The sequence below is a fragment of the Gracilinanus agilis genome, chromosome 1 (assembly GCF_016433145.1).
Source record: "Gracilinanus agilis isolate LMUSP501 chromosome 1, AgileGrace, whole genome shotgun sequence".
Classification (NCBI taxonomy): domain Eukaryota; kingdom Metazoa; phylum Chordata; class Mammalia; order Didelphimorphia; family Didelphidae; genus Gracilinanus; species Gracilinanus agilis.
This window is the reverse complement of record NC_058130.1, coordinates 756,584,107-756,608,164: the sequence shown is the minus strand read 5'-3', so window position 1 is coordinate 756,608,164 and position 24,058 is coordinate 756,584,107. Positions and strand designations below refer to the sequence as shown.

Below are 24,058 nucleotides of genomic sequence, written 5' to 3'. Positions count from 1 at the left end.
AAGTCCCTGGGTCAAAGGGCACGTGTAGTTGGGTGACTGTTAGTATCCTTTGGCCACTGCATAAAGTTTCAGCAAAGATGTACCATTTGCTTCTTCCAATATGGCATTTTATTATTTCTCCCCTATTTTTGTTAACTTAATGAACATAAGATGGCAACTTGTAAGGCATCAGGACATAAGAGAGAACTGTCATAATGATAATCATTAATAAGAATATTAATAAGAACATTTAATGAAGAAGAATATTTATAGTAAGAGCCCTATTATTCCTTGGAGACAGGAATAATAATATCAGTAATCACAATAATAGTGTAGTAGTATTCACATAGTGCTTTAAGGTTTGCAAATATTCTCATTTTTTCCTCACAACAATCTAGAAGGCAGGTGCTATTATGATCATCTTACAGATGAGGATATTGAGGCAGACAGAAGGGAAGTGACTTGCCCAGCGTCACACAGCTAGTCAGCGTCTGAAGGCTGGATTTGAGTTCAGACCTTTAGGCCTCTCCACCTGGTTCTCCAAGCACTATGGCACCCCAAGCAATTGCCATTCCAGCTGCATAATCATGGGTCAAGTTACTTAACTCCTCACTGCTCCAAACAATCAGGAGCTTAGGGACTGATAAATTGGTGATCTGCTTGTCACTGAAAAGAGTTTTCACACCAGGAATCCCTCTTACCGCTGAAGCTAAAGGTACAGTATTCAGTCCTTAGGTTATCTTGATAGGCATTTTTTCTATGACTATTAGAAGGAAGAATGGGCCTCTTTCCTTAAGGTTACTAACTATTTGTATTTCCTCCTTTGGAAATAACCTATTCCCAAGATGTATAAATACCAACACACACACACACACACACACACACACACACACACACACACACACANCCACCCCCTGACACACACACACACACACACACACACACACACACACACACACACACACAACTATTTAAAGAAATTTAAAACGTCTTAAATAATCAGTGAGGCATTCATTGCTCATGGTTGGGCTGTACCAATACAGATTTAGTATTTTACCAGTCAAAATGCCAAAAGGTACTTAGTAGAGCTAGAGTGTTAAAAAAATTATTTATTTGGAACAACAAAGTCTAGAATTTCAAGGGAAATAAAGAAGAAAAGGAAAGAAAGAGGGGGACTAGTCAGTCAATCAAAAGCTTCTATTAAATACTATCAGCCAGACACTAGGCAAAATGCTAAAGAGCCAGAGAAAGGCAAAAACCTAGTATCTGCCCACAGAGAGCTCCCTTTCAAATAGAAGAGATAATAAGAGAAATAACTAGATTCATACAAGAGCTACACAATGAAAAATCAAAGGAAATCTCAGAGGGAAGGCACTAGCAGCTGGGGAGGGTTACGAGGAAGCAGAGAATGTATGTATGAGGAACATTGAGATGTGATTGGAGAAAGATAATGAGAATTCCCCAGGAAATCAGAGATAACAGAAAGGGTCAATAGATATCAAAATATTCATAGTAGTACCTTTTGTAGGTACTCCAAAGACATGGAACAAGGTGAGCATCCATCAATTAGTGATAGATGGAAAAAACCATGACTTATATGTAATGTAAGAAAATGTAAGAACTAATGAATGTGAGAAATGCAGAGAACCTTGGAGAAGATTTTGATGAACTGACTGATCAAAATAAACAGAATCAAAAGAACACAGTGAACATATTTATAATAACTAATTTGATATATGTGGAAAGCTTGTTTCAAGGAAATCTGAGTAACTAAAAAACTAGTAGAATCCCCAGAGAAGAGATAATGCAAGGTACCTCCTCCCTCCCAGAAGTCAGAGGACTATTATGATGGAATGTCTTCTATATTACCGGAAGCACTCACTGCAGATGTTATTGCTTAATTGCCTTTTTTGTTTTCAATTTGTTGGGGGAGGGTGGATGGGCGTTACACAAAGGCAAATGCATCAAGAATAATTTTTTTCTTAAAGAAAAACTTTGTGATATGATGAGACAAGGCATAAATTCTTCTGCTCATATAGTTGAAATAAAGTAATCCTTTTTTTCTTCCAGCTTTAAAAAAATATTCAGATCACTCATCCAGTATAGGGATTAGTCTATGCAGTGAGATATGAATCTAAATCCATTTTTTAAATGACATTTTACTTTTTCCCCAATTCCATGTAAAAATAATTTTTAACATTCATTTTTAAGTGTTGAATTCCAAATTTTCTCCTTCCTTCCCACCATTTCCCCTTCCCTGAGCCAGTAAGCAATCTGATTATATTTTACATGTGCAATCATGTAAAACATTTTTCCATGTTTCTCATTTTATAGAAGAAATCTCAATCTAAGTCCATTTTACAATGCAATTTGTTTAAACCCTTGCCAGTCTCTAGGCCTGGCTCTCAATCCCTTGAGTCACCTAGCTGCCCTCTACAATGAATTTTTTTTTTAAATTAAGAGAGGGGGCAGCTCAGTAGATGGAGAGTCAGGTCTAGAAACGGGAGATCCTAGGTTCAAATCTAGCCTTGGACACTTCTTATCTGTGTGACCCTGGGTAAGTCACTTGACCCCCACTGCCTACCCTTACCACTCTTCTTCTGCCTTGGAGCCAATACACAGTATTAGCGCCAAGATGGAGGGTAAGGGTTTAAAAAAAAATTAAGAGAGAAGGTAAGTAAAGCAGAAGGTAAGTTTTACTTGCTTTTTTAAAGAGAGAGAAAGTATGGGGGCAGCTGGGTAGCTCATTGTATTGAGAACCAGGTCTAGAGATGGGAGGTCCTAGGTTCAAATCTGGCTTCAGATACTTCCCAGCTGTGTGACCCTGGGCAAGTCACTTGATCCCCATTGCCTAGCCCAGTGATTGGCAAACTTTTAAAGAGGAAAGGAAATGCTCATCTGTCAGTCTGCTTCTAAGGCAACTCTGTCAAAGTTTCATTGTATTGTATCCTACTCATAGTATTTGTCAGATTAGGAAGAATGTTGCCTGGCCGGATAGAACATTTCAGGGGGCCTCATCTGGCCTGCGGGCCGCAGTTTGCCCATCCCTGGCCTGGCCTTGACCACTCTTCTGCCTTGGAACCCATACGTTGTATTGATCCTAAGACAGAAGGTGAGGGTTTAAAAAAAAAAGATGAAAGGGTGTGCGAGTGTGAAATCCCTTTTATGATTAGAATGGTATTAGCTTTACGATTCGACACCACCCCTCTTTTTGTATAGCAGGATAGTCAGACGGGCACCCGACTGCTGACTCCTGGTATTTCATAACTGTCAGCAGAAAAACAACGAGCCCCGACCCCTTACTGCCGCGGCCTTGAAAAGAAAGGTCAGCTGTAATAACGGACATACGTTGCCACCCACCGTGATTTTTTATACTTTCTAGCTTAATCAGCACTTAATTAAGACCTGCCCCCGTGAAAGATTTCGCATCCGTTCTATTTTAATTGCGATGGTCTTTTCTAACACGGTGCCGTCCGATGGCCGTCTCCCATGGCTCGGGGTCTCTGGTTCTGATCTTGACTAGGCTCTGGCTTTATTGGGAGTTTGGCCTCCTCTGGGAGTTCTTGTATTGGTGTGATACATTTTCGCCACAGATGGGAGGAAAAGAGATGATCATGGGGCAGCCAGGCGGTAGAGTGGCTAAAGCTCCAGGCCGAGTTAAAGGACTCGTCCTCCTGAGTTCAAATCCAGCCTCAGACATTTACTATCTGTGTGACCCTAGGCATGTCACTTAACCCCATTTGCCTTGGTTTCCTTATCTGTAAGATAAGCTAGAGAAGGAAACGGTAAACCATTGTAGTATTTTTGTCACAAAATCCCTAAATGGGGTATGAAGAGTCAGAGAGGACTGAAAAAAACAACTGAATGACCAAAAAACCAAACCCAAATGATCACCATTTGTATATAGATAACGGGATACTTTTCTCCCCCCATTTCTTCTGGAGAAGTCGAGCTGCCCCTAAAGTAATATTAATGAGTGAAACAGAAGAAATGAGGTGAATAAGAAGAAGAATGGCGTTGGAAATGATCTCTAAGTTATTTCTCAAGGATTCTGACTCGTCACCTTCCTCTCCGAGCTGCTGGAGAGAAGAGGGTGCTGCCCCACAGAGGTACCTGAATTCCCTCTCCACAGCTCGGGCAGAGGGAAGGAGTTTTCCCGGAGGCTTCTTTCTCAGGACCAAGTGATGACTGGCCAACCTGATGGAGTAAGTCGAGCTGGACTGCCCACGGCTAAACGGCCGGAGTTCTAAGGGACCTGAAACTAGAAAAGTCAAAGACGAAATTAAAAAAGGCCACTGAGGAGCAGACAAATATCCCTTCTTTCCAATGGTGCCCCAGAAGAGACTATTTCCTTTATACAGAGAAGAAGAGGCTTTTCTAAGTTTCATACTAGAATGCTGGGGTTGGGGTTCTCCTGAGGTGAATCGCTAGTGTGGTAACAGAATGGGAGTAGAGGGGACCCCCAGACCCCTGAGGTGGCGCCTCTCCACGGAGAGAGGGCAGAGCCCGTTTCTGGGAAATTGGAGTACGAGGACGTTCTGGTTTTGGAGGTAGCCAGCGAGGTGGATGTGTGTGAAAGCGCCCGACTCGGGCTTTGGCTGTATTCCTATCTGAAGAAAGAGGGGACTTCTTCCTTCACACTACAAAGCCACACGCCCTCTTCACCCTACGATGTGTCAAGATCTTTGGCTTTCCCTCCATTTTTTCCACTCCAGGTGTAGCAAGTGGAATCCTTGATGTGGGCCAGGAGCAAAGCTACGGCGTTCTGGGAGGCCACAAATTGCAGCCAGGTGTAGCAGTCAGCCCGGCAGAAGTTGGCGTTGGACGAGATCCTGGTGGGGTTAATGATATGTAGGAATGGACCCACCAGTGAACCCAATCTTCCTTCCTCTAGCAGCATGGGGGGAATTATGCCCCGCAGGGAGAAGGCCAATGTTGAATGATTTTTCTTGCTATAACTTTGGTCCCTTTTTAAAAGCTATCATGAAGGTAACTGGTTCAATGGAATTGGGGAGCTGATCGGGAGGCCCCTAAAATGAGAGGGGCCTAACTAGAGGGGACTTGGGCTGAAGGCAGAGAACACACCATCTCTAAAAAACCCAGCTTCAGGAGCAGGCAGCATGAAAGATACCTTAAAATCAACTGTTAAGAGAAACTGAGGGAGGCAATAGATGCCAGAACACAAGTGTGACAGAGACGCCAAGATCCGGACCTTTGGACAAGCGTCTCTGGACACGGAGGCCGGGAGGGGAGCGCACTGTGATGTGGGGAGGACACCATCTGGGGCTTCTGTTTTTCACCAATTATCTTGCTAACCGGAGGCTAAAGTAATTTGCTTCTTCTTCCTAAAGAAGCTTCAGTGTTGTGGCCCCTTCTAAGTTATATTGTCCTGGGACAAAGTGGTTCTTGCCCTGCCTTAGCTATGGCCCTGCTGAAGGACGCTTCCACGATTTCTTGGATTCCTACCGTATTACGTTTCTCCTTACAGCCCTTTTCCCAACAGGGCCAGCTCATAGTTCTGTTCATCAGCAACGATGGTTTCCTTCTTGGTCTGCAGTTGAAAGGGTTGTTTTTTACTGCACACCCTACCAAGCCATTTCCAACATTTAAGTGAGAGCTGAAAGGAGCAATTAAATAGCTTTGCTAGTGCAGAAAATGCCATTTCCTTGTCTGTGAGTGACATTCCTAGGCTGACGTCTTGGTCCTAATTCGTGTAAAGCCTCCAAGTCTATACTTTCCAGACTGAAATCTGGACACTAGCCAGAGAGGCAAAGAAGCACCAGAAGCTTAGCGGCACTGGGATTTCTGGTCACACAGGCTTTCCTGCCTAACACACTTCCAAATTCCCACATAGCTCTATAAGCTATTCTAAATGGGCCAGATGCTAGCAACAATCATAACGGGAAGATTCAGTAGTAAAGAGATATAAAAAGTGACTTTTCAAGCAGCAAGGTGGGAAGCAGGGGGATGTATATGTTTCTTTATCAATGATCCTAGAAACTTCTTCAGATTCATATATTTTTCTAGAAGAGGAATACAGGGGCAGCTGGGTAGCTCAGTGGATTGAGAACCAGGCCTAGAGACAGGAGGTCCTAGGTTCAAACCCAGCCTCAGCCACTTTCCAGCTGTGTGACCCTGGGCAAGTCACTTGACCCCCATTGCCTACCCTTACTAATCTTCCACCTATAAGTCAATACACAGAAGTAAAGGGTTTAAAAATTAAAAAAAAAAAAAAAAGAAAGAAAGAAAGAAAAAAAGAAGAGGAATACAAAAAATGAGAGGGAATGCTCTTAGAATATACAGGGAAGGGGGCAGCTGGGTAGCTCAATGGATTGAGAGCCAGGCCTAGAGACAGGAGGTCCTAGGTTCAGACACTTCCCAGCTGTGTGACCCTGGGCAAGTCACTTGACCCCCATTGCCTACCCTTACCAATCTTCCACCTATAAGTCAATATACAGAAGTTAAGGGTTTAAAATTAAAAAAAAAAAAAAAAGAATATACAGGGAACTTGCTATAATTTGAAATCCTAAAAGGTTCAACTCCCCTTCACAAAACAGACCGTTACTGTCTGCATTAAAAATTCTCAACAGAGGGCAGCTATATGGCTCAGTAGATTGAAAGCCAGGTGCAGAGATGGGAAGCCCTGAGTTCAAATCTGGCCTCAGACACATCCTAGCTGTGTGATCCTGGACAAGTCATTTAACCCCAAGGCCTAGTCCTTACCACTCTTCTGATTTAGAACTGATATAGAGTATTAATTGTAAGGTGAAAGGTAAGGATTTTTAAAAAAAATTCTTTGTGATTTTTATTTAAAAATAACTGCAGATAGAATAAAAACACTTTTGAGTCTACCTCCCAATACCAATCCAGGAAACTATATGATCACAATTACAAGGCCCTTTTCATATAAATAACGTCAGATCTAAACAATTAGAGAAATATTAACTAAGATGGCAATACTTCCTAAATTTAGTGCCAAACCAATTAAACTACCAAAGAGTTATTTTATAGATAGAAAAATGACAAAGTTCATCTGAAAGCAAAAAAGGCCAAGAATATCAAGGGAATCAATTTTTTAAAAAGTAAAGGAAGGCAGCCTAGTAATGTCAGATCTCAAATTATTGTACAAAGCAGTAACCGTCTAAACCAGTGATGGGCAGACTTTTTAAAGAGGGGGGTCAGGGGGCAGCTGGGTGGCTTAGTGGATTGAGAGCCAGGCCTAGAGATGGGAGGTCCTGGGTTCAAATCTGACCTCAGACACTTCCCAGCTGTGTGACCCTGGACAAGTCACTTGACCCCCATTGCCCACCCTTACCACTCTTCCACCAAGGAGCCAATATACAGTATTGATTCTAAGACGGAAGGTAAGGGTTTAATAAAAAATTAATAAAAAAAATAAAGAGGGAAAGGAAATGTTCATCTGTGAGTCTGTTTCTAAGGCAACTCTTTCAAAGTTTCATTGTATTGTATCCTACTCATTGTGTTCGTCTGATTAGGAATAATGTTGCAGCCGGATAGAACATTTCAGGGGGCCGTAGTTTGCCCATCACTGATCTAAACAATCTGATACTAGATAAGAAATAGAGTGGTTAATAGTGAAATAGATTTGGTACACAATAAACAGAAGCAAAAGGACATAGTAATCTAGAGTTGGATAAATCCAAAGATCCCATCTCTTGGTACAAGAACACATTATTTGACAAAGACTGCTGGAGAAACTGGAAAGGCAGACTGGCAGAAACTAGACAGAGACTGACATCTCACAATATATATACCAAGGTAGGCTCAAAATAGTTACATGATTAAGACATAAAAGGTGATATCATAAACAAATTGATGAACATGGAAAAAATTGCCAGACAGATCTATGGCTAAGGAAAGAGTTCATGAACAAACAAGGATCACAGGACAAAAAATGAATAATTTTGATTACATTAAAATAAAAAGGTTTTGCACAAACAAAACTAATGCAACCAAAATTAGAAAAAAAGCAGGAAAGAAGGGGTGTGTGTGTGTGTGTGTGTGTGTGTGTGTGTGTGTGTGTTTTACAGCAAGTTTTTCTGATAAAGGTTTCATTTCTCAAATATATAGGGAAATGAGGCAAATTTATAAAAAATAATAGTCATTCCCTGATTGATATATGGTCAAAGGATTTGACTATGCAATTTTCAGAAGAAAAAATAAAAAATCAAAATAGTCACATAAAAAGATACTCTACATCACACATCACTCTTAATTAGAGAAATGCAAATTAAAACAACTCTGTTGTGCCACCTCACAAAATGAGTTGCTATTTTGAGGAATCTGGTGGTGAATCCTTTGCAAAAAAAGTAATTATTTCTGAATTTATCTTTTGTGCAAATTTGGATAAAAACAGGTACATCTGCTGTCCAATAGCTCTAGCCTAGCTAAAATCAAGAGAGGTTCATCACCAGGTTGGCTATCAATTTGTACATTATTTTGGGACTAATGAATATGATCTCCTAAGGGAGTTGTCATTTGCATCAGTGGGAAGGACACACACATTGGGAAAATCATCTATTCTTGAAGTACTGAGGTTAGCATTCTTCGCATTGCTCTTTTTCTATTTTCCACAGGGTTAACTCCCTGTTTTCCCTAAAACAGCACCAGACTAATTTAGTTTAGCACCTTTTGAATACAATAATTATTGATAGACAACTCCAGAAAGGCTTTTCTTCAACTGCAAAAAAAATCTTGGTCCAGGTATAACACATTAAAATGCATATCATTTTGGGTAAGATGACAAAAAAGAAAGATGGCACATGCTGGAGGGGATATGGAATAATAGGAACACTAAAGCACTGGGTCTGTACCCCAAAGAAATCAGAGAAAAAGGAAAAAGTCCTATTTGTAGAAAAATATTTTGTGGTGACAAAGAATTAAAAAGTGAAGGGAAGGGGCAGCTGGGTAGCTCAATGGACTGAGAGTCAGGCCTAGAGACAGGAGGTCCTAGGTTCAAATCTGACCTCAGACACTTCCCAGCTGTGTGACCCTGGGCAAGTCACTTGACCCCCATTGTCTACTCTTACCACTCTTCTGCTTTGGAGCCAATACACAGTATTGACTCCAAGACAAAAGGTGTAAGGGTTTAAGGGAAAAAAAAAATGAAGGGAAATCCACCAAGTAAGGATGGCTGAGCAAGTTGTAGTATATGATTGTAATGGAATACAATTGTGATGGAATACTGCTGAAAAAAACCTCACATACACAAAAACCAGGGGAGACTTATATGAACTAAGGCAGAATGATGTGAGCAGAACCAGGAAATCACTGTACATAGTAACAGAAACATTTTACCAATTGAATGTGAAAAATTTAGCTACTCTGATCAAGTCAGTGATCCATGACAATTCTGTAGAACGATGATGAAAAATGCTATTGACCTCCAGAGAGAAAACTGATGGACTCTGAGTGCAGATTGAAACATCGTTTTTTCACTTTATTTTTTTTTCTTGTTTGTGTATGTGTGCGTTTTCCTTTGAAATAGAGCTAATACTGAAATGTTTTACATGACCACATGAATAATCAATACTGTATTTCTTGTCTTCACAATGGGTGGGAAAGGAAGTGAAGGAGAGAATGTGGAACTGAAAAAAAATGTTTACAATTTCCTAGGAACTCATGCGAATCAGACTTTGTATGCACAGAGTACCTTTTCTTCCTGGACAATCTTTCCTTTTTTACTGACTCCTTTTGGCTTTACATCCCAATCATTTCTAGATATATTCTTCCCCTCTCCCTCCACAAACACACACATACACAGAGCCCCACCCCACCTTTGAAGACAGGAAAACAATTAAGCCAAATCAACCAACCCAGCAGGATGGTATATGCAGGATCTTGTCCCCTCACCCCAACCTGCACCCAAAAGGAGCGAGGGGAATTTCATCATCTATTCAGCTCAACAAGCTCTCAAAGTGTATACACTGTTCCCGAGCCCTCAGAGCTGAAGAGCTGTAGCCAGTACGATCTGGGAGATACAGGGATGCAGAGGAGTTTGATCACTTTGCCCTGATAGATGTAAAGCCCACCTCTGACCCTCTGGGCCCGGCACTACCTTTCCCTCCACCTGTTATAATTCATTTGGGCTTTTTCCCTGACTCGATGCAAGAGATAGGATTCATGGGTCTTGGAAACACAATATCAGACAAAAAATACCTTTTGCTTGACTTCCTAGAAGGCTTTTAAGGTATTTCTCTAGGGAATCGCTTGGAATTTCCTTTGTCTTTCTCACTGGACAGGTCTTTGGAATGATCTCCCGCAATGGAAACCCCAAAAAGGTTTCTAACTCTTCTAAGGCACTTTCTGCATCATTCACCTGGTTAAAAAAAAAAAATTTGAACATTTCCCAACCATCAGCCCTAAGCCTGTTCCCAGCCATCCATTCTATAGGTTCAAAATCCCAGGTTTTTTGAAAGTGAAAGATACATGATGGAGACAATGCCAGGCCTGGAGTCAGAAAGACCTGATTCAAATCTGCCCCCAGATACTTCCTAGTCGTGTGATCATAGGCAAGTCTTAAATGACTTCTTGCCTAGCCCTTGCAGCTCTACTCTCTTAGAATCAATACTAAGAAGGTAAGGGTTTGGGGGGGGGGGGAAGGGACCAAATTAGCCCTTTGTGATTTCTCCTTATTGTTCCATGTTCTGTCTGCTGGGGTCAAACTAAACAAATGTAATTCTTCTTCAGGACAAGGAGATACAAGAGAGCTAGCTATAGAGATCCCCTGAGGCTTCTCCTCTCCAGAAGTATCCCAAGTTCCTTCAAACAATTTTCCTGAGTCATGGCCTCAAAGGTCTTTTTTATTCTTGTCCCCCCCACCCCAAGTTCCCCTGCAGCTTGTCAATGCCCATCCTAGACCTTGCCCCAAAGTGGTCAGGGAAGAAGATAAGAGCATCATCCCCCACAGAGGCCAAGACAGCCTCCTCCTTTTCAACAGGCACATCATGCTACTGACCCTCTAAACTCCCATAAAACATTGTTCTGTCTTCCTATGCCTCTCCCCATGGGTTCTATGAAATGGACTTCTGGAGCCCAAATGTAAGATACTTTAGAGCTCCTTATAGTTTCTTCTTAATATGTAGAGACAAATAGTCTAAAAAGTGTTTTCTAAGAGGAAGCTGGTTGTTGTTGTATAGTTGTGTCTGACTCTTGGTGATGCCATCTGGGGTTTTCTTGATAAAGATACTCAAGAGGTTTGCCATTTTCTTCTCCAGCTCATTTGACAGATGAGGAAACTGAAGCAAAAAGGGGGAAGTGAATTACACAAGGTCACGCAGTTGTTAAGGGTCTGAGGCCAGAATTGAACTCATGAAGCTGAGTCTTCCTTATTCCAAGCCCAGAGCTCTATCCACTGTGCCACCCAGCTGTCCTAGAGCCAGGAAGACAAGAGTTCAAATCCTGCCTCAGATACTTTCTTGCTATTGTAAGTCTGGGCAATCCTGTAATCCTGTCTGTCCCAGTCTGTAAAATGGAAGTAATAATAACCACCTCATAGGTTATTATTAGGGTTGTTGTAAGGCTCAAATGAGATATCTGTAAAGCACTTAGAATAGTGCCTAGCATATTAAATTCTTGTTTCCTTCCCTTCCTTTCTCCCTAACTTCCTCTAAACAATTCACTTCACCTCTCATGCTCAGTTTCTTCATCTGAAAAATGGGGACAACGAAAGCACTTACTTCACAGGGTTGTTGTAAGGATCAAATGAGACAACACATTAAAGTGCTTTGTAAACCTTAAAGTGCTCTGTGAATGTGAGCTACTATCATTATTTGTGTTATATACAAACTTTATGGACATAGAGTCTCCCCAACACCAAGACATGTACTTGGCACATGATAGGGGTTTAATAAATGCTCATCGAGCATACCCTTTGATCCAGCAATACCACTACCCAAAGAGATAATAAGGAAAAATATGTGTACAAAAATATTTATAGCTGCACTCTTTGTCGTGGCAAAAAATTGGAAAATGAGAGAATGTCCTTCAATTGGGGAATGGCTGAACAAATTGTATCTGTTGGTGATGGAATACTATTGTGCTCAAAGGAATAATGAACTGGAGGAATTCCATGTGAACTGGAATGACCTCCAGGAACTGATGCAGAGTGAAAGGAACAGAACCAGGAGAACCTTATACACAGAGACGGATACACTGTGGTACAATCTAATGTAATGGACTTCTCTACTAGCAGCAATGCAATGACCCAAGACAATCCAGAGGAACTTATGAGAAAGATGCTATCCACATTCAGAGAAAGAACTGTGGGAGCAGAAACACAGAAGAAAAACATATGATTTATCACTTGTTTATGTGGGTTTAGGATTTGGGGGTTTGGTTTTAAAAGATGACTCTATTACAAAAATGAATAATATGGAAAGTTATTGAGTGATAATATATGTATAACCCAAAGGAATTGCTTGTTGACTAGGGAGGAGGGGCAGAGGGGAGGGAGACAACACGAATCATACAACCATGGCAAAATACTTAAACAAAAAAAATTTTTTTAAATAAATGCTCATTGAATATTGAGTCTCTACCTTTATAGTATGGATGCCAAGCTGAGTAGCTGCCTTTAAATTATGTCCAAGGTCATCAAGAAAGATGGATTCTGAGGGCTCCACCTGCAGTCGCTGCAGACACATCTTATAAATACGAGGGTCTGGCTTACAGATCCCTTCTAGACAGGATTCAACAATCTAAAGGGGGAATGAGAGATACAGATAAACATGCAGAAAACCAGCTTTGGGAGTCTCTGACATGAAGATTAACATGTGCTGAAACGAAGACAATATGACGGGATCCAGTTGAGATGAGGTAGGACAAGTGTGTTGAGCACCCCTCTTTGCACAAAATGACAAGGCCAATTTAGGCTACAGGATTTGGGAAACCCTCTGGGCTGTCATCCTGTGAAGCCACCCAGGCTGAGCTAACAGCTTTCAATAGCACTTTAGGTTTTAGGTATTAGGAGAAGCAATCAGAAAGAAGACCCAAGGATGTCCCAGGGGCCCATTTTTGTCTCAGAAGGCCCCAAATGAATGACCTATTCCATTGGGCTGCTTGCTAAGTGCTCCTGGAGTTACAGAATTATGGTGGTGAGGATACCTGGGGCCCAGGGGTACAAGCCTTGGTGACAAGGTTGAAAACCTTATTTAAGCTTCTTCCCTCATAGTCTGCCATGTTCCTGAGCTCCTGGTGTGAACCTCATTAGAAGTCTCCAAGAAATGGTGGGGTAGGATATAGAGAATCATCAAGAGTTGGAGGAATAACAAGCAGGGCCCAGGAGCCAGTGGGCTTTGAGCTCTCCTAATTCTCCCTCTCCACCTACTCCAGAAACAAGCAGTGATTACCAATGGAAATGCTTGCTGGGTGTGCTACTTCTTACTCAGTTTGCTTGAATATAATAAAATGAAGTCTATCGATTGTCCAACAGGCCCCCGAGTCACAAACTAAGATCCCTTAAGCCATAAAAGTTCTAACAAAGTCAGGTTTATATTTTGGGATGCAGAAACAAAATATTTCCTAGTGAATCCACAAATTATTGGTATGAGGTTTTTAAAAAAGCCTTATCCTCTACTGCACTTTGGGTTTATAGTATGACAGTTTGGATGGGTGGGGGTGGGGGTGGGGGTTGGCTACTTTTACGGAACTGTGGCGACAAACTGCAGTGTCTCCCTAATATCTCCAGAATAAAATACAAAATCCTTTGTCTGGCATTTAAGTCTTTATTAGGCCCCTTCTTTCCTTTCCAGCCTCATCACATATTAGCTTCCTCCACATACATAGTCTAAAGTCCACCCACACTGGCCTGCTGTCCCTAAGTCTGGAATACACCTCCCTCCTTATTTCCATCTCTTGGAATGCCTGGTTTCCTTCAAAATTCAAACCTCTGGAGGTGAGGGCAGTTAGTTCAGTGGATTGAGAGCCAAGCCTAGAAATGAAAGGACCTTGGTTCAAATAAGGCCTCAGATACTTCCTAGCTATGTGACCCTTGGCAAGTCACTTAGCCTAAATTGCCTAGCCCTTACTGGATTAATATCCATTCTCAGACAGAAGGTAAGGGTTTAAAAAAAATGAATATAAGCTCCATGAGGGCAGGGATTGTTTTACTTTTGCCTTAGTAAGCCTATCACTCAGTGTCTAGCATATAGTAGGCAACTTAATAGAGGCTTCTTGATTAATCAATGAAGTCTGCAACACTGGATCCCTTTTGCCAACAGGGGAAAAAAATGGTACGTACACCATCATCCATTCAGATGAGAAGAGAGAGGCTCTGAATGGAGCTTTCGTCTTGGTGTTTCCCAGCACAATCTTTGGGTGTCCAGTACTGGAGGCCTAAATCTGTGATTTCTATGGTATTAAGGACTCTGGATAAGGAACACCCTTTGCCAAGGGAGCTCTGAACCCACATTGCACCTAATAACCTCAGGGACTCTCTGTGGCACTGAGGACAGTGACTTGTCCAGAGTCACACAGGAAAAACAGGTCAACGGAAGGCCTTGAATCCAGAGTCTTTTTGAATCTGAGGCTGCCTCTCTAGTCATTATACCACACTGCCTCTAGGAAGATACAGAAACTTTTAATTAATTAAATATATCTTCTTGAACAAGAAGTATAACATGGAGGAGAATATATAAAGATTATTTGCCATGAGATATAACACATCTCTACCCTATCCCCTCCCATTCATCCTAAGCCATCTAGCTTCTGATTCTGACTTCAGAATTCAAATATAGGCAAAAACCTTGGAAGCAGAACTATTAAAAAAAAATTCTCTGCTTCTGCATTCCTGTGCCACCTAGCTGGCATCCACTCTCACCTCCACTTCTTATGCTCCTCCTATGTTAAACCTTTCCCAATCCACTCCATCCTCTTCCACTAGCCCTTCCCAATTTATTTTGTATTCAGTTGAATATATACCAATGATGGTGAATCTATGGCACACATACCAAAGACAGCACACAGAGCACTCTGTGGACACACATGCCATCCTCCCCCTTGGCTCCACCTCCCACTCCCCCAAGTTCATTACTAGAAAGGCAAAGGGACTCGGGCTCCCTTCCCCCTCTCTACCACGCTTGACAATATTTTTTCACATTACTCACTTCTGCCCAGCAGCCCGATAGGAGTGTATACTCTCCTCCCCCTGTCCATTCAGACTGAGGACATGCCTCACTTCCCCTGCCTCTCTGCCCAATGGGAGCACTTTCTCCCCTGTGCGGGGTTAGAGGGGGCAGGGTACGCCTGGCACTTAGTTAGGGAAGGCAGGGCATGGCATGCTGTTTCTGGTCTCTAAAATCTATACTATCTCCTGTCTCCCTTAAGAGAATGTAAGCTCCTTGAGGGCAGGGGCTATTTCATCCTTTGACTTTGTAGCCCCAGCACCCAGTGTAGCACCAGGCCCACTGAAAGGGCACATAATGATTGCTTATTGGCTACAAATGAACTGAAATCTTCGAGGTGCTTTGCATGCTGCTGTACCCATAAAGGATGCTCATAAATACCTATCCAATTGAATTCAATTTCCAGCATATTTTTCCAAAGCTTGAAAAAGCATATTTTTTAGAGAGAATAATCTTCTGGTGAAGAAGATGAACACTCAAGTGAACAAAATTGTGGTGGATCTGAACATTCTTGAGAGCGGGGCCTCAGATGGGCAGGGGAATAGGGATGGACTGAAGAGAGAGAGTGCAATCAGGGGATCCTACAAGAAGTTGGGGCTAAGGGGGACACTGAGATGGAGCCTCTCATTCTAGGGAGTTTCCAGAGCTGAGGCCTTTCCAGCCATTCCCTGAGGCCCGCGGCTCAGGTAGCAAACCCTCTCGTGTCTGACCTTGGGAAGAGGACAATGACTTTGTCAAGGCTTCGCCTGTGCCATGCTCCTCCACCAGGCACCACAGGACTCCAGCTGAGGCCGGCCAGAATGCAGCCGTCTCAGTTACGGCTCCAAGGGAGAGACAAGGGGGAGGGGACCACTTTCTATGCTATTTTTAATCTCTGCAGCCTTACCACATCAAACTGTTTCCGGTCCAGAGGCAAAAAACTCTCCCCATTGGGGAGATAAAAATTATTACTAAGAACTGCAGTCTTCAGGCCTTCTGCCCGGATTCGATTTATTGCTTCTGTCATCACTGTAAATGGCTTCGCAACTTGTCCACTGGTCAGCAGAGAAAAAAATGAGTCAACTGGCAGTGGTAACTTCATCTACGAAATAATGAGGAAAAAAAACAGCAATCAGCAGTAGCAACAGAAAAATCTCCCTGTCTTAGAAAAGACCTTGACTCCTGACCACTGTTACCTGGTGACCATAGCCCAGGCCAATTACTGGCTACACAAGGGAATCATTCCTCTTAAGACTTTGCCTGAAATCTGCAGCTTAGTTACGGCTAGGGAATAAGGGATTCAACTTGACCAAAAGGTCTAGAAGTTATTTTTTCATAATACATGTATGACCAATTTTCAAAAATTAAAAGTCAACAGAAAACACTCAAGGTCAGATTCCACTTCTGCTGTGTGTCTCTGAACCAATCACTTAAGCACTCAGTGCCCTGGGTGACCCATTAAGACCCTAAGTTACAGAGAAGGTAAGAATCTGCCTTGAGAGGGGTTTCCCCACTGAGTGCACTAATAAAATCACAGGTCACATCTAAGAAAAATACATCCAATTAAAAAACTATGGGATAAACAACCACAGTTTCATTTTTCTACTGTCACAGAAAATTCACCAGGATGTTAGAGAGCTCCAAGGCCTTTGTCATGATTATCATCACAGACCAGCTGCAAGCAGAGGAATTCTGGAACCTGAGCTAAATCGGTGCTGGCGCAATCTGGAAGTTGCTTTATTTTTAAAATTCTGCTGTCAGCTGCTTTCCTCCGCAGGTCTCTCCTTTTCATAAAACCGGTGTGCAGAATATAGAAAAGAAGAATCAGCTCCTTGGAGCTTTCCTGTTGTTTGAATTTGGGATGGATGGGAGTTTACTGCAGCTGGGCTGAAAGGAGGTTCTGATGTCAAGAGGGCACAGGCTCTGAGGCAGTGGGGGCCAGTGGACAGTATGTAGCTTTGAGAGGTAGGCGAGACCTGAATGTGAATAATCCTGCCTCTGATACCTACTAGCTATGTGGCCTGGAGGAAGTCAAGAACCTCCTTGAAGTCTCTTCATCCGCAAAATGAGAATTAAAAAAAGCTTTCTTGTAAGATTACTTTGAGATAGATAAATATGCTTATATTTCTACCTATGTATTTATCTAGTGCTGATATATATTTGCATATATATATATATGTATGTGATTATATCTATGTTGTTGCTGTTCATTAGGCACATCTGACACTTCCTGACCCATTTGGAGTTTTCTTGGCCAGGATACGAGAGTAGCTTGCCATTCCCTTCTTCAATGCATCCCCATTTTATAAAAGAGGAAGTAAGGTAAATAGAGGTTGTGATCTGCCCATGGTCACCCAACTATTAAGTGTATGAGGCTAAATTTGAACTGAGGACTTCCTGATTCCAATCCTGGCACTCTACCCACTGAGCCACCTAATCTATATCTATGTCCACCTTTCTAGTACTGATGCCATATATATGTACATATTTATATATATATGATTATATCTGTCAACCTACCTCATAGTGAAACTGCGTGTGTGTGTGTGTGTGTGTGTGTGTGTGTGTGTGTGTGTGTGTGTGTGTGTGATTATATCTCTGTCTATCCATCCATGCAGCTAACTAGTCCTGATACCATACAGTATAGTTTTTGGCAAACCTTTGCAAGGACTCTATGCGTGTCAGCTAGCAGAAGCCAGGGTACACAGAATATTCTCGATAATGCTTATTCCCCTCTGCACTGACAAATTATCTTACTAGATCAATGGGAAAATGAAGGCAAGGGAGATGGAACCAAAATAGTCCCAAATGTAGCCATTTCTGCCAGAGTCCTAGGACAGTGGAGAGGTTTGTCCTGATCATCTTAGCTGCCTCTAACTACAGGATTGGTGGTTCTCCCCAAANTCTCTCTCTTTCTCTCTCTCTCTCTCTCTCTCTCTCTCTCTCCCTTTCTTTCCTCCCCCACACATCTCTTTCCTCTCTCTCTCTCTCTCTCTCTCTCTCTCTCTCTCTCTCTCTCTCTCTGTCACCTCATTTCTATGCAGACACCTCCCAGATCTCTGTATTCAGCCCTGGAGCTCACCATCTTGAGCTTTGGTCATGGGTATTACTGGTTCCCTTTCAAAATGAAGATCCCGACATCTTAAATTGAACATATCCCAAATGGAACTCATCATCTTGGCCCCTAACCTCCCTCCCTCCCTGTTGCTGTCCAAGGCACCGGCAGCCTCCGGTCGCCCAGGTTCATACCTTGCACTCCTCCCTCTCCCTGCTCTTAAGCCTCCAATCAGTCACTGTGTCTCTTTCTATCCCCACATCTTCATATGAGTTTTGTCCCATTAGATTGTAAGCTCATGGTGAGGAGAGATGGTTTCATTCTTTGTATCCCACATGCCTTAATAACTTTGTGCTGACTTTAGCATATCATGCAAATAGGCCATGGGCCAAAGGCCAACAACTGCTGGTGGTCATTAGTAAAGAATGATTTAGATTTACTTCTCTGTGTAGGAAAGTCCAAAAGGAGACAAGCTCATATATTTAAAGTTGTGATTTAGTCAAATCTTTTATTTTACAGGCTAGCATAGCCCAGAGAGGAAGTGACTTGCACAGATATAATAATAATACAAAGATCATATTTTAAGTTAAATAAAAATATATTGATAGATATAACCTCCTCTTTGGGTAGGGAAGGGAATCTTTAATCATTTTTTTTAACTTTTCCCTTCCACCTAAGAACCATATTGGTTCTAAGGCAGAAGAGCAGAAAGGGTTAGGCAGTGGTGGTTAAGCAACTTTGCCCAGGGTCTCATAGTGTAAGAAATAAAATGGATATAAAGGGATAGATTTAAAAATATTATTGTTTTAAAAGATTTATTAACAGCCATTAGAAAAATGAAGTCATGTGCTATATTAAGAGTTAGTTTGAAGGACCTGCCATACCTCCACCACCATCCTGCTTCAGCATCAAAAAAAAGCATGCCTTTCCAGGCACTTCCTTTTTATTCTCCTCTCTATGTTATTACACTTCCTGTCTATGTGATTACACAAGAGGAATCATGGGAAATGTAGTTTGAAAGAGCCCTAAATGTCCACAGGAAATTTAGATCAGGGACCCCAAAATTTCCAGTATCACAATAGCTAGGAGTAGCTGAACCCAGGATCTCCCATCTCTGGACCTGGCTCTCTATTCACTGTGCCACTGAGCTGCCCCTAACCCTTTATACTCCTAAAAATGATTGAAGTTGGGGCAGCTCGATGGCTCAGTGAGGCTCACAGTCAGGAGGTCCTGTGTTCAACACTTCCTAGCTGGGTGACTTTGTGCAAGTTACTTCACTCTATTTGCCTAATCCTTCCCCTTCTGTCTGAGAGTTATTACTAATATAGAAAGTAAGGGTTTAGAAGGAAAAAGAGAGAAAGAGGATATAAAGGGTTTATGAGGCCAAAAAGTTTGAAAGTCATTGTTCTAGTACAATATCCTCATGTGCAGAAAGGGTAAGTTGTCGTACCGGTAGTAAAAGACAGAGCAGAATTTGAACCCAGGTCCCCTCATTTCAAGGCCAACACTCTACTAAGCTATGTTATTTGCAAAGTTGGATTTAATGCAATTTAATAAATGTGTTCTAGCGCTTGCCTACGAAAACAAGCACCAGCAGGGAAATCTGCTAAATGCACTCACCATGTCGGAGCATTGTGCCTCAAACTTCTGCAAAAATTCAGCCAGTGTCATCTCTCCTCTCATGAATTTCATCCAGGCTCCCTGTTCCCCACCAGCCACTAGGGCCTTGATGACTGTTCCAGAAGGGATGCGATTCTGCACCTCCCATTCTAGAGAAAGCGAAAGAGCCCCATTTGGCAGATATGCAGAACACACCCAGCCCCAGCCCCGGGTCTAGAGCAGTAGGAGAGCAGCTGTGAGGGGGAGCTCCCATTCTACCTGGCACCAGCTTCCCTAGAGTGTGGAGGAAGAACGAACAGAACGATCCCAGAAAGGATCAGGGACAGGCTGCTAAGTTCTATTCCATTTAAAGACACCCTCCAGAAAGGAGGAAACCACAGTGATGGACAGAACCTGCCTGGAGACATCTCATCTAATGGCAGGCTCCTAAGAAAGGCCTCCTCCCTCCCAGCAACCCAGCAGAGCCCTGGGATGCACACCTCTCCACCTCAGTCCCAGGGAGCCTCCAGGAGTAAAATCAGCTAAAATAGCTTAATTTAATCAACTTGAAGACAAAAAATAAGCTTGCCTTCGGGGTGGACATGATTGAGGGTGTGGACTCGAAACTACCACACCAATGCAACTACCAACAATTTGGAAATTGGGCTTGATCAAGGACACACGACAAAACTAGTGGAAATGCGCATCGGCCATGGATGGGGGGGGGGCGGGGGGGGTTGAAGGGGAAAGGAGGAGCATGAATCATGTAACCATGTTAAAAATGTATATTAATAAATGTTAAAAAAAAAAATAACCTTGCCTTGCAAATGGCAAAAGCAGCAGGTAACTATCTCCACAGCCTGATAATCATGGAGACATTTTGTTTTGTTTTCTTTTTTTTTAAACCCTTAACTTCTCTGTATTGGCTCCTAGGTGGAAGACTGGTAAGGGTGGGCAATGGGGGTCAAGTGACTTGCCCAGAGTCACACAGCTGGAAAGTGTCTGAGGCCAGATTTGAACCCAGGACCTCCGGTCTCTAGGCCTGACTCTCAATCCACTGTCAAGGAGACATTTTGAAAGGATTCTAATCAGTGTCTATTCAATCCACCTCAGGCTTTTTGTTGCTATTTGCATTATTTTCTACACTTGTACCAAGTTCTCCAGCAATGAGAGGATTTCAAGCTAGAAGGAGCCTTAGGGCCCATCTTATCTAACTTCTCATTTTATTTTTTTAATTTTTCATTTTAAAGATATTTTATTTTACCCAATTACATGTAATAACGAATTTCCACATAAGTTTTCCCAAGTTCTATGATGTAAATCAGTGGTTCCCAAACTTTTTTGGCCTCCCACCCCCTTTCCAGAAAAAATATTACTTCGTCCCCTGAAAATTAATTTTTTTAATTTTAATAGCAATTAATAGGAAAGATAAATGCACCTGTGGCCATCACTGCTTCCCTGGATCGCTGCAGCACCCACCAGGGGGCAGTAGCGCCCACTTTGGGAATCACTGATGTAAATTATCTTTTTCCCTCCCTTCCCTCCCTCTTCTAAAAGCTGGCAAGCAATCTGATCTGGGTTATCATGCAAAATATAAACCCCTCATTTTAGGGAAGAGCACAGGGAAGCCTGCCCAAGAGGGAAGACAGCTTGCCCAGGGTCACTCACCCAGCAGAGCCCAGATCTCAAGTTTTCTCTCTACCCCTCTGTCTTTCTTTGTGTCTCTCCCTTTGTCATTCTTTATGGTTTTCCTCACCCCAAAAATAGGAGGCCATATGGAGCCCCAGGTTTGGCATTCAGGGGCGCTGGATGTGAATCCTGGTTCTGCCTGTGTGACTTTGGGAAGATTCTGTGGCATCTCTGGGCCTCAATTTCCAAAATGAGGGGGTTGGCCTAGGGAATAGACCATTTCCATTTTATGGTTCCATGAGTACTAACATCCAATGCTGCCTCGATGGGGCAACGTGGTACTTCCTTAGGAAGCCATGAGGCAATTGATTCCTTAAAGAATAGAATGCCTGCCCTGAGCTACACGGGAGAAGACTGTTCCCAGGGGTGCCCTCTTCCCATATGAACCAATTGTCCTCTGTCTTTATTTGAAAGTCCTGGTGATCTTAATGGATAAGAGGACCTCAAAGAAGGAAGTGTTGATGTGGAATCTAGAAGCCCCCAAACTTGTAGCTTAGAAAGATTTAATGACCCTCCAGGTTACTTAGCTTAAAGGTGAAGGCCCCAGGTTTGACCCTGTCACATGAGAGTTCCTCCCAGAGGAAGAGTCCATCTTCACTAGACTCAGACTAACAAAAGACCTTTTGAGCTTGAGTGGGGATGATCATTCCCATCATGGCCAAGCCCAAGCCAAGTGACTCTTCTTGTCTCCAGAAGCCTCTCCCAGTATATCACACCTTCCTTCCAAGGATCAAACTGGGGATCTTCAGCTGACCGGACTGATGCGCTGCGCTGCGCTGCCTACTGTTTGGGGGTTTCTAGATTCCAGTCAACAGAAGGAATCAATCCACCTATTAAAGGGCTTTTGTTAAGTGCTCAGTCTAGGTGCCAGACACTGCTTTGAAGCCCTGGGTTCAAGTCCCACTTCTAACAGGTGTCAACATCCCGTGGCTGGATCTTTCCCTTTTGTGTCCATTGTAAAGCATCAGCCCCTCACTGTGATTCCTGTCTGAAACTCCTCATTTTCCTTTGTTACCATTATAAAGTCTATCAACTGTCCCTCTCATGCTCAGTTCCCATGTTCCCCATAAAAGGTATTTAAGCTTCCCAACTTTAATGGCTCCTTGGAATTGTCCAATCTAGTGTGGTTGGCATTCCCAGGAGTCAGGGACCAGAGCAACCGGAGTTCCAATCCTTGGAACTCTGTGTGGGCGAGTGGCACACAGCTCTGCATGGAGGCCTGATTTTGCATTGTACCCCTTTCTTTAAAGAGTAGTTTTTCTGACTATTTAATAGTCCCCTGTTTTTCCTAGTTAACACGTGTAATGGTTAAGTAATCCCAGGCAAGTCACTTAGCCCAGCGCCTAGCACAGAGCAGGTAGCTAAATGAAGGTTTCTTGACTAATATCTTAATGTACCAGGCAAACCCTTAGGCTTTAAGTTACAAAAAAGCTGCCTCTGTATAGGTAGAGTTTCTGCCTTAGAAACTCCTTATATCAATGAGATCATTGGTATAGACTTAAAAGGGGGTGAGGGGGCTGTTCAAAAACAGTATCTAAGGGCGATTTTATTTTACAGCAAATACTCCATTGAGTAGTATTCCAAAGCAACTGGAGGCACAGAGCACTGGGCATGGAGTCAGAAAGATCTGAGTTCAAATTCAGCCTTAGACATTTACTAGCTATGTGACCCTGGGCAAGCCCCTTCACCTCTATTTGTCTCAGTTTCCTGATCTATAAATGGAGATGATAATAGCATGTGTCTCCTCTGGTAGTTGTAAGGACCCACTGAGATAATAATCATGAAGTGCTTCACAGTGCCCGGCACACAGAAGACTCTATGCAAAAGCTAGCTAGTATTATTGTGAAGTAGACCCTCAAGGTCTTAGAATCCGCTCCATAAAACTAAAAGATGTGCTTCTAGGATGATAGATCTCAAACCAAAAGGCCTCTTAGAGTGAGCATTTATTTCAGTGTCTTCATTTGTTGGTGGAGTAAAGAGAAGCCCAGACAGGACAAGAGCCCTGTCTGAGGTTGTGCAAGGCAGGATTCTAACCCCAGATCCGACTCTCTTTCCATTGTACCCCCCTTCCCGCCTGCCACCTCTATCCCCCCCCCCCAAAATGGGGCTGGCAGCCTCATTTTAACTTCTAGAACTCAAGCTGCTTTCCCAGGTCCTGGCAAGAAAAAACATAAGCGAGAACTCACCTGCAGCCACTGCGGATGGAGAAGGAATGAGAACCCCACCCATGTCAAAAATCACAGCTTTGTAGGGGCTCCCTCCGGAACGCTTCCTTTGTGGCAGGTGCCGGGCCCAGATCTGGAGGGGCTTCAGGGGGGCCGGTCTCCAGGCCCATAGGACTGAAGAGCATTGGAAGATCCTCAGGAAGCCCATGAGGAGGCCAAAGCTATTCAAGAGAGAGAGGGAAGAGAAATAGAGCTCATGTGCCTTGGTTCAGCTGGTGCCATAGTTGATACTGTGCACTGTGAGACAATCCAGGCCAGGCAGAGGGTCTTCTTTCTCCCTGCTATTACTTAGATCCTCCTCCCAAGTCCCAAGTGGGCAGAAGACAATGGATCTGAGCTAAGGGTGCTATCCCTCCTGGGCTTTCTTCAAGATTCAGTTTGAATCCCAT

General features: G+C 42.8%; 1 protein-coding gene across 1 annotated transcript in view; it reads right to left on the bottom strand.

Annotated features, from left to right (window-relative positions):
* Nucleotides 1-23,817, bottom strand: part of ACAD10 (acyl-CoA dehydrogenase family member 10) — a 50,765-nt gene extending 26,948 nt beyond the window's left edge. The window contains 6 exon segments of the mRNA XM_044685421.1: nt 4,093-4,234; nt 10,159-10,318; nt 12,540-12,698; nt 16,009-16,203; nt 19,777-19,925; nt 23,631-23,817. Of these exon segments, the coding sequence (XP_044541356.1) occupies nt 4,093-4,234; nt 10,159-10,318; nt 12,540-12,698; nt 16,009-16,203; nt 19,777-19,925; nt 23,631-23,817 (992 nt within the window).
* Between the last annotated feature and the right edge of the window lie 241 nt (nt 23,818-24,058).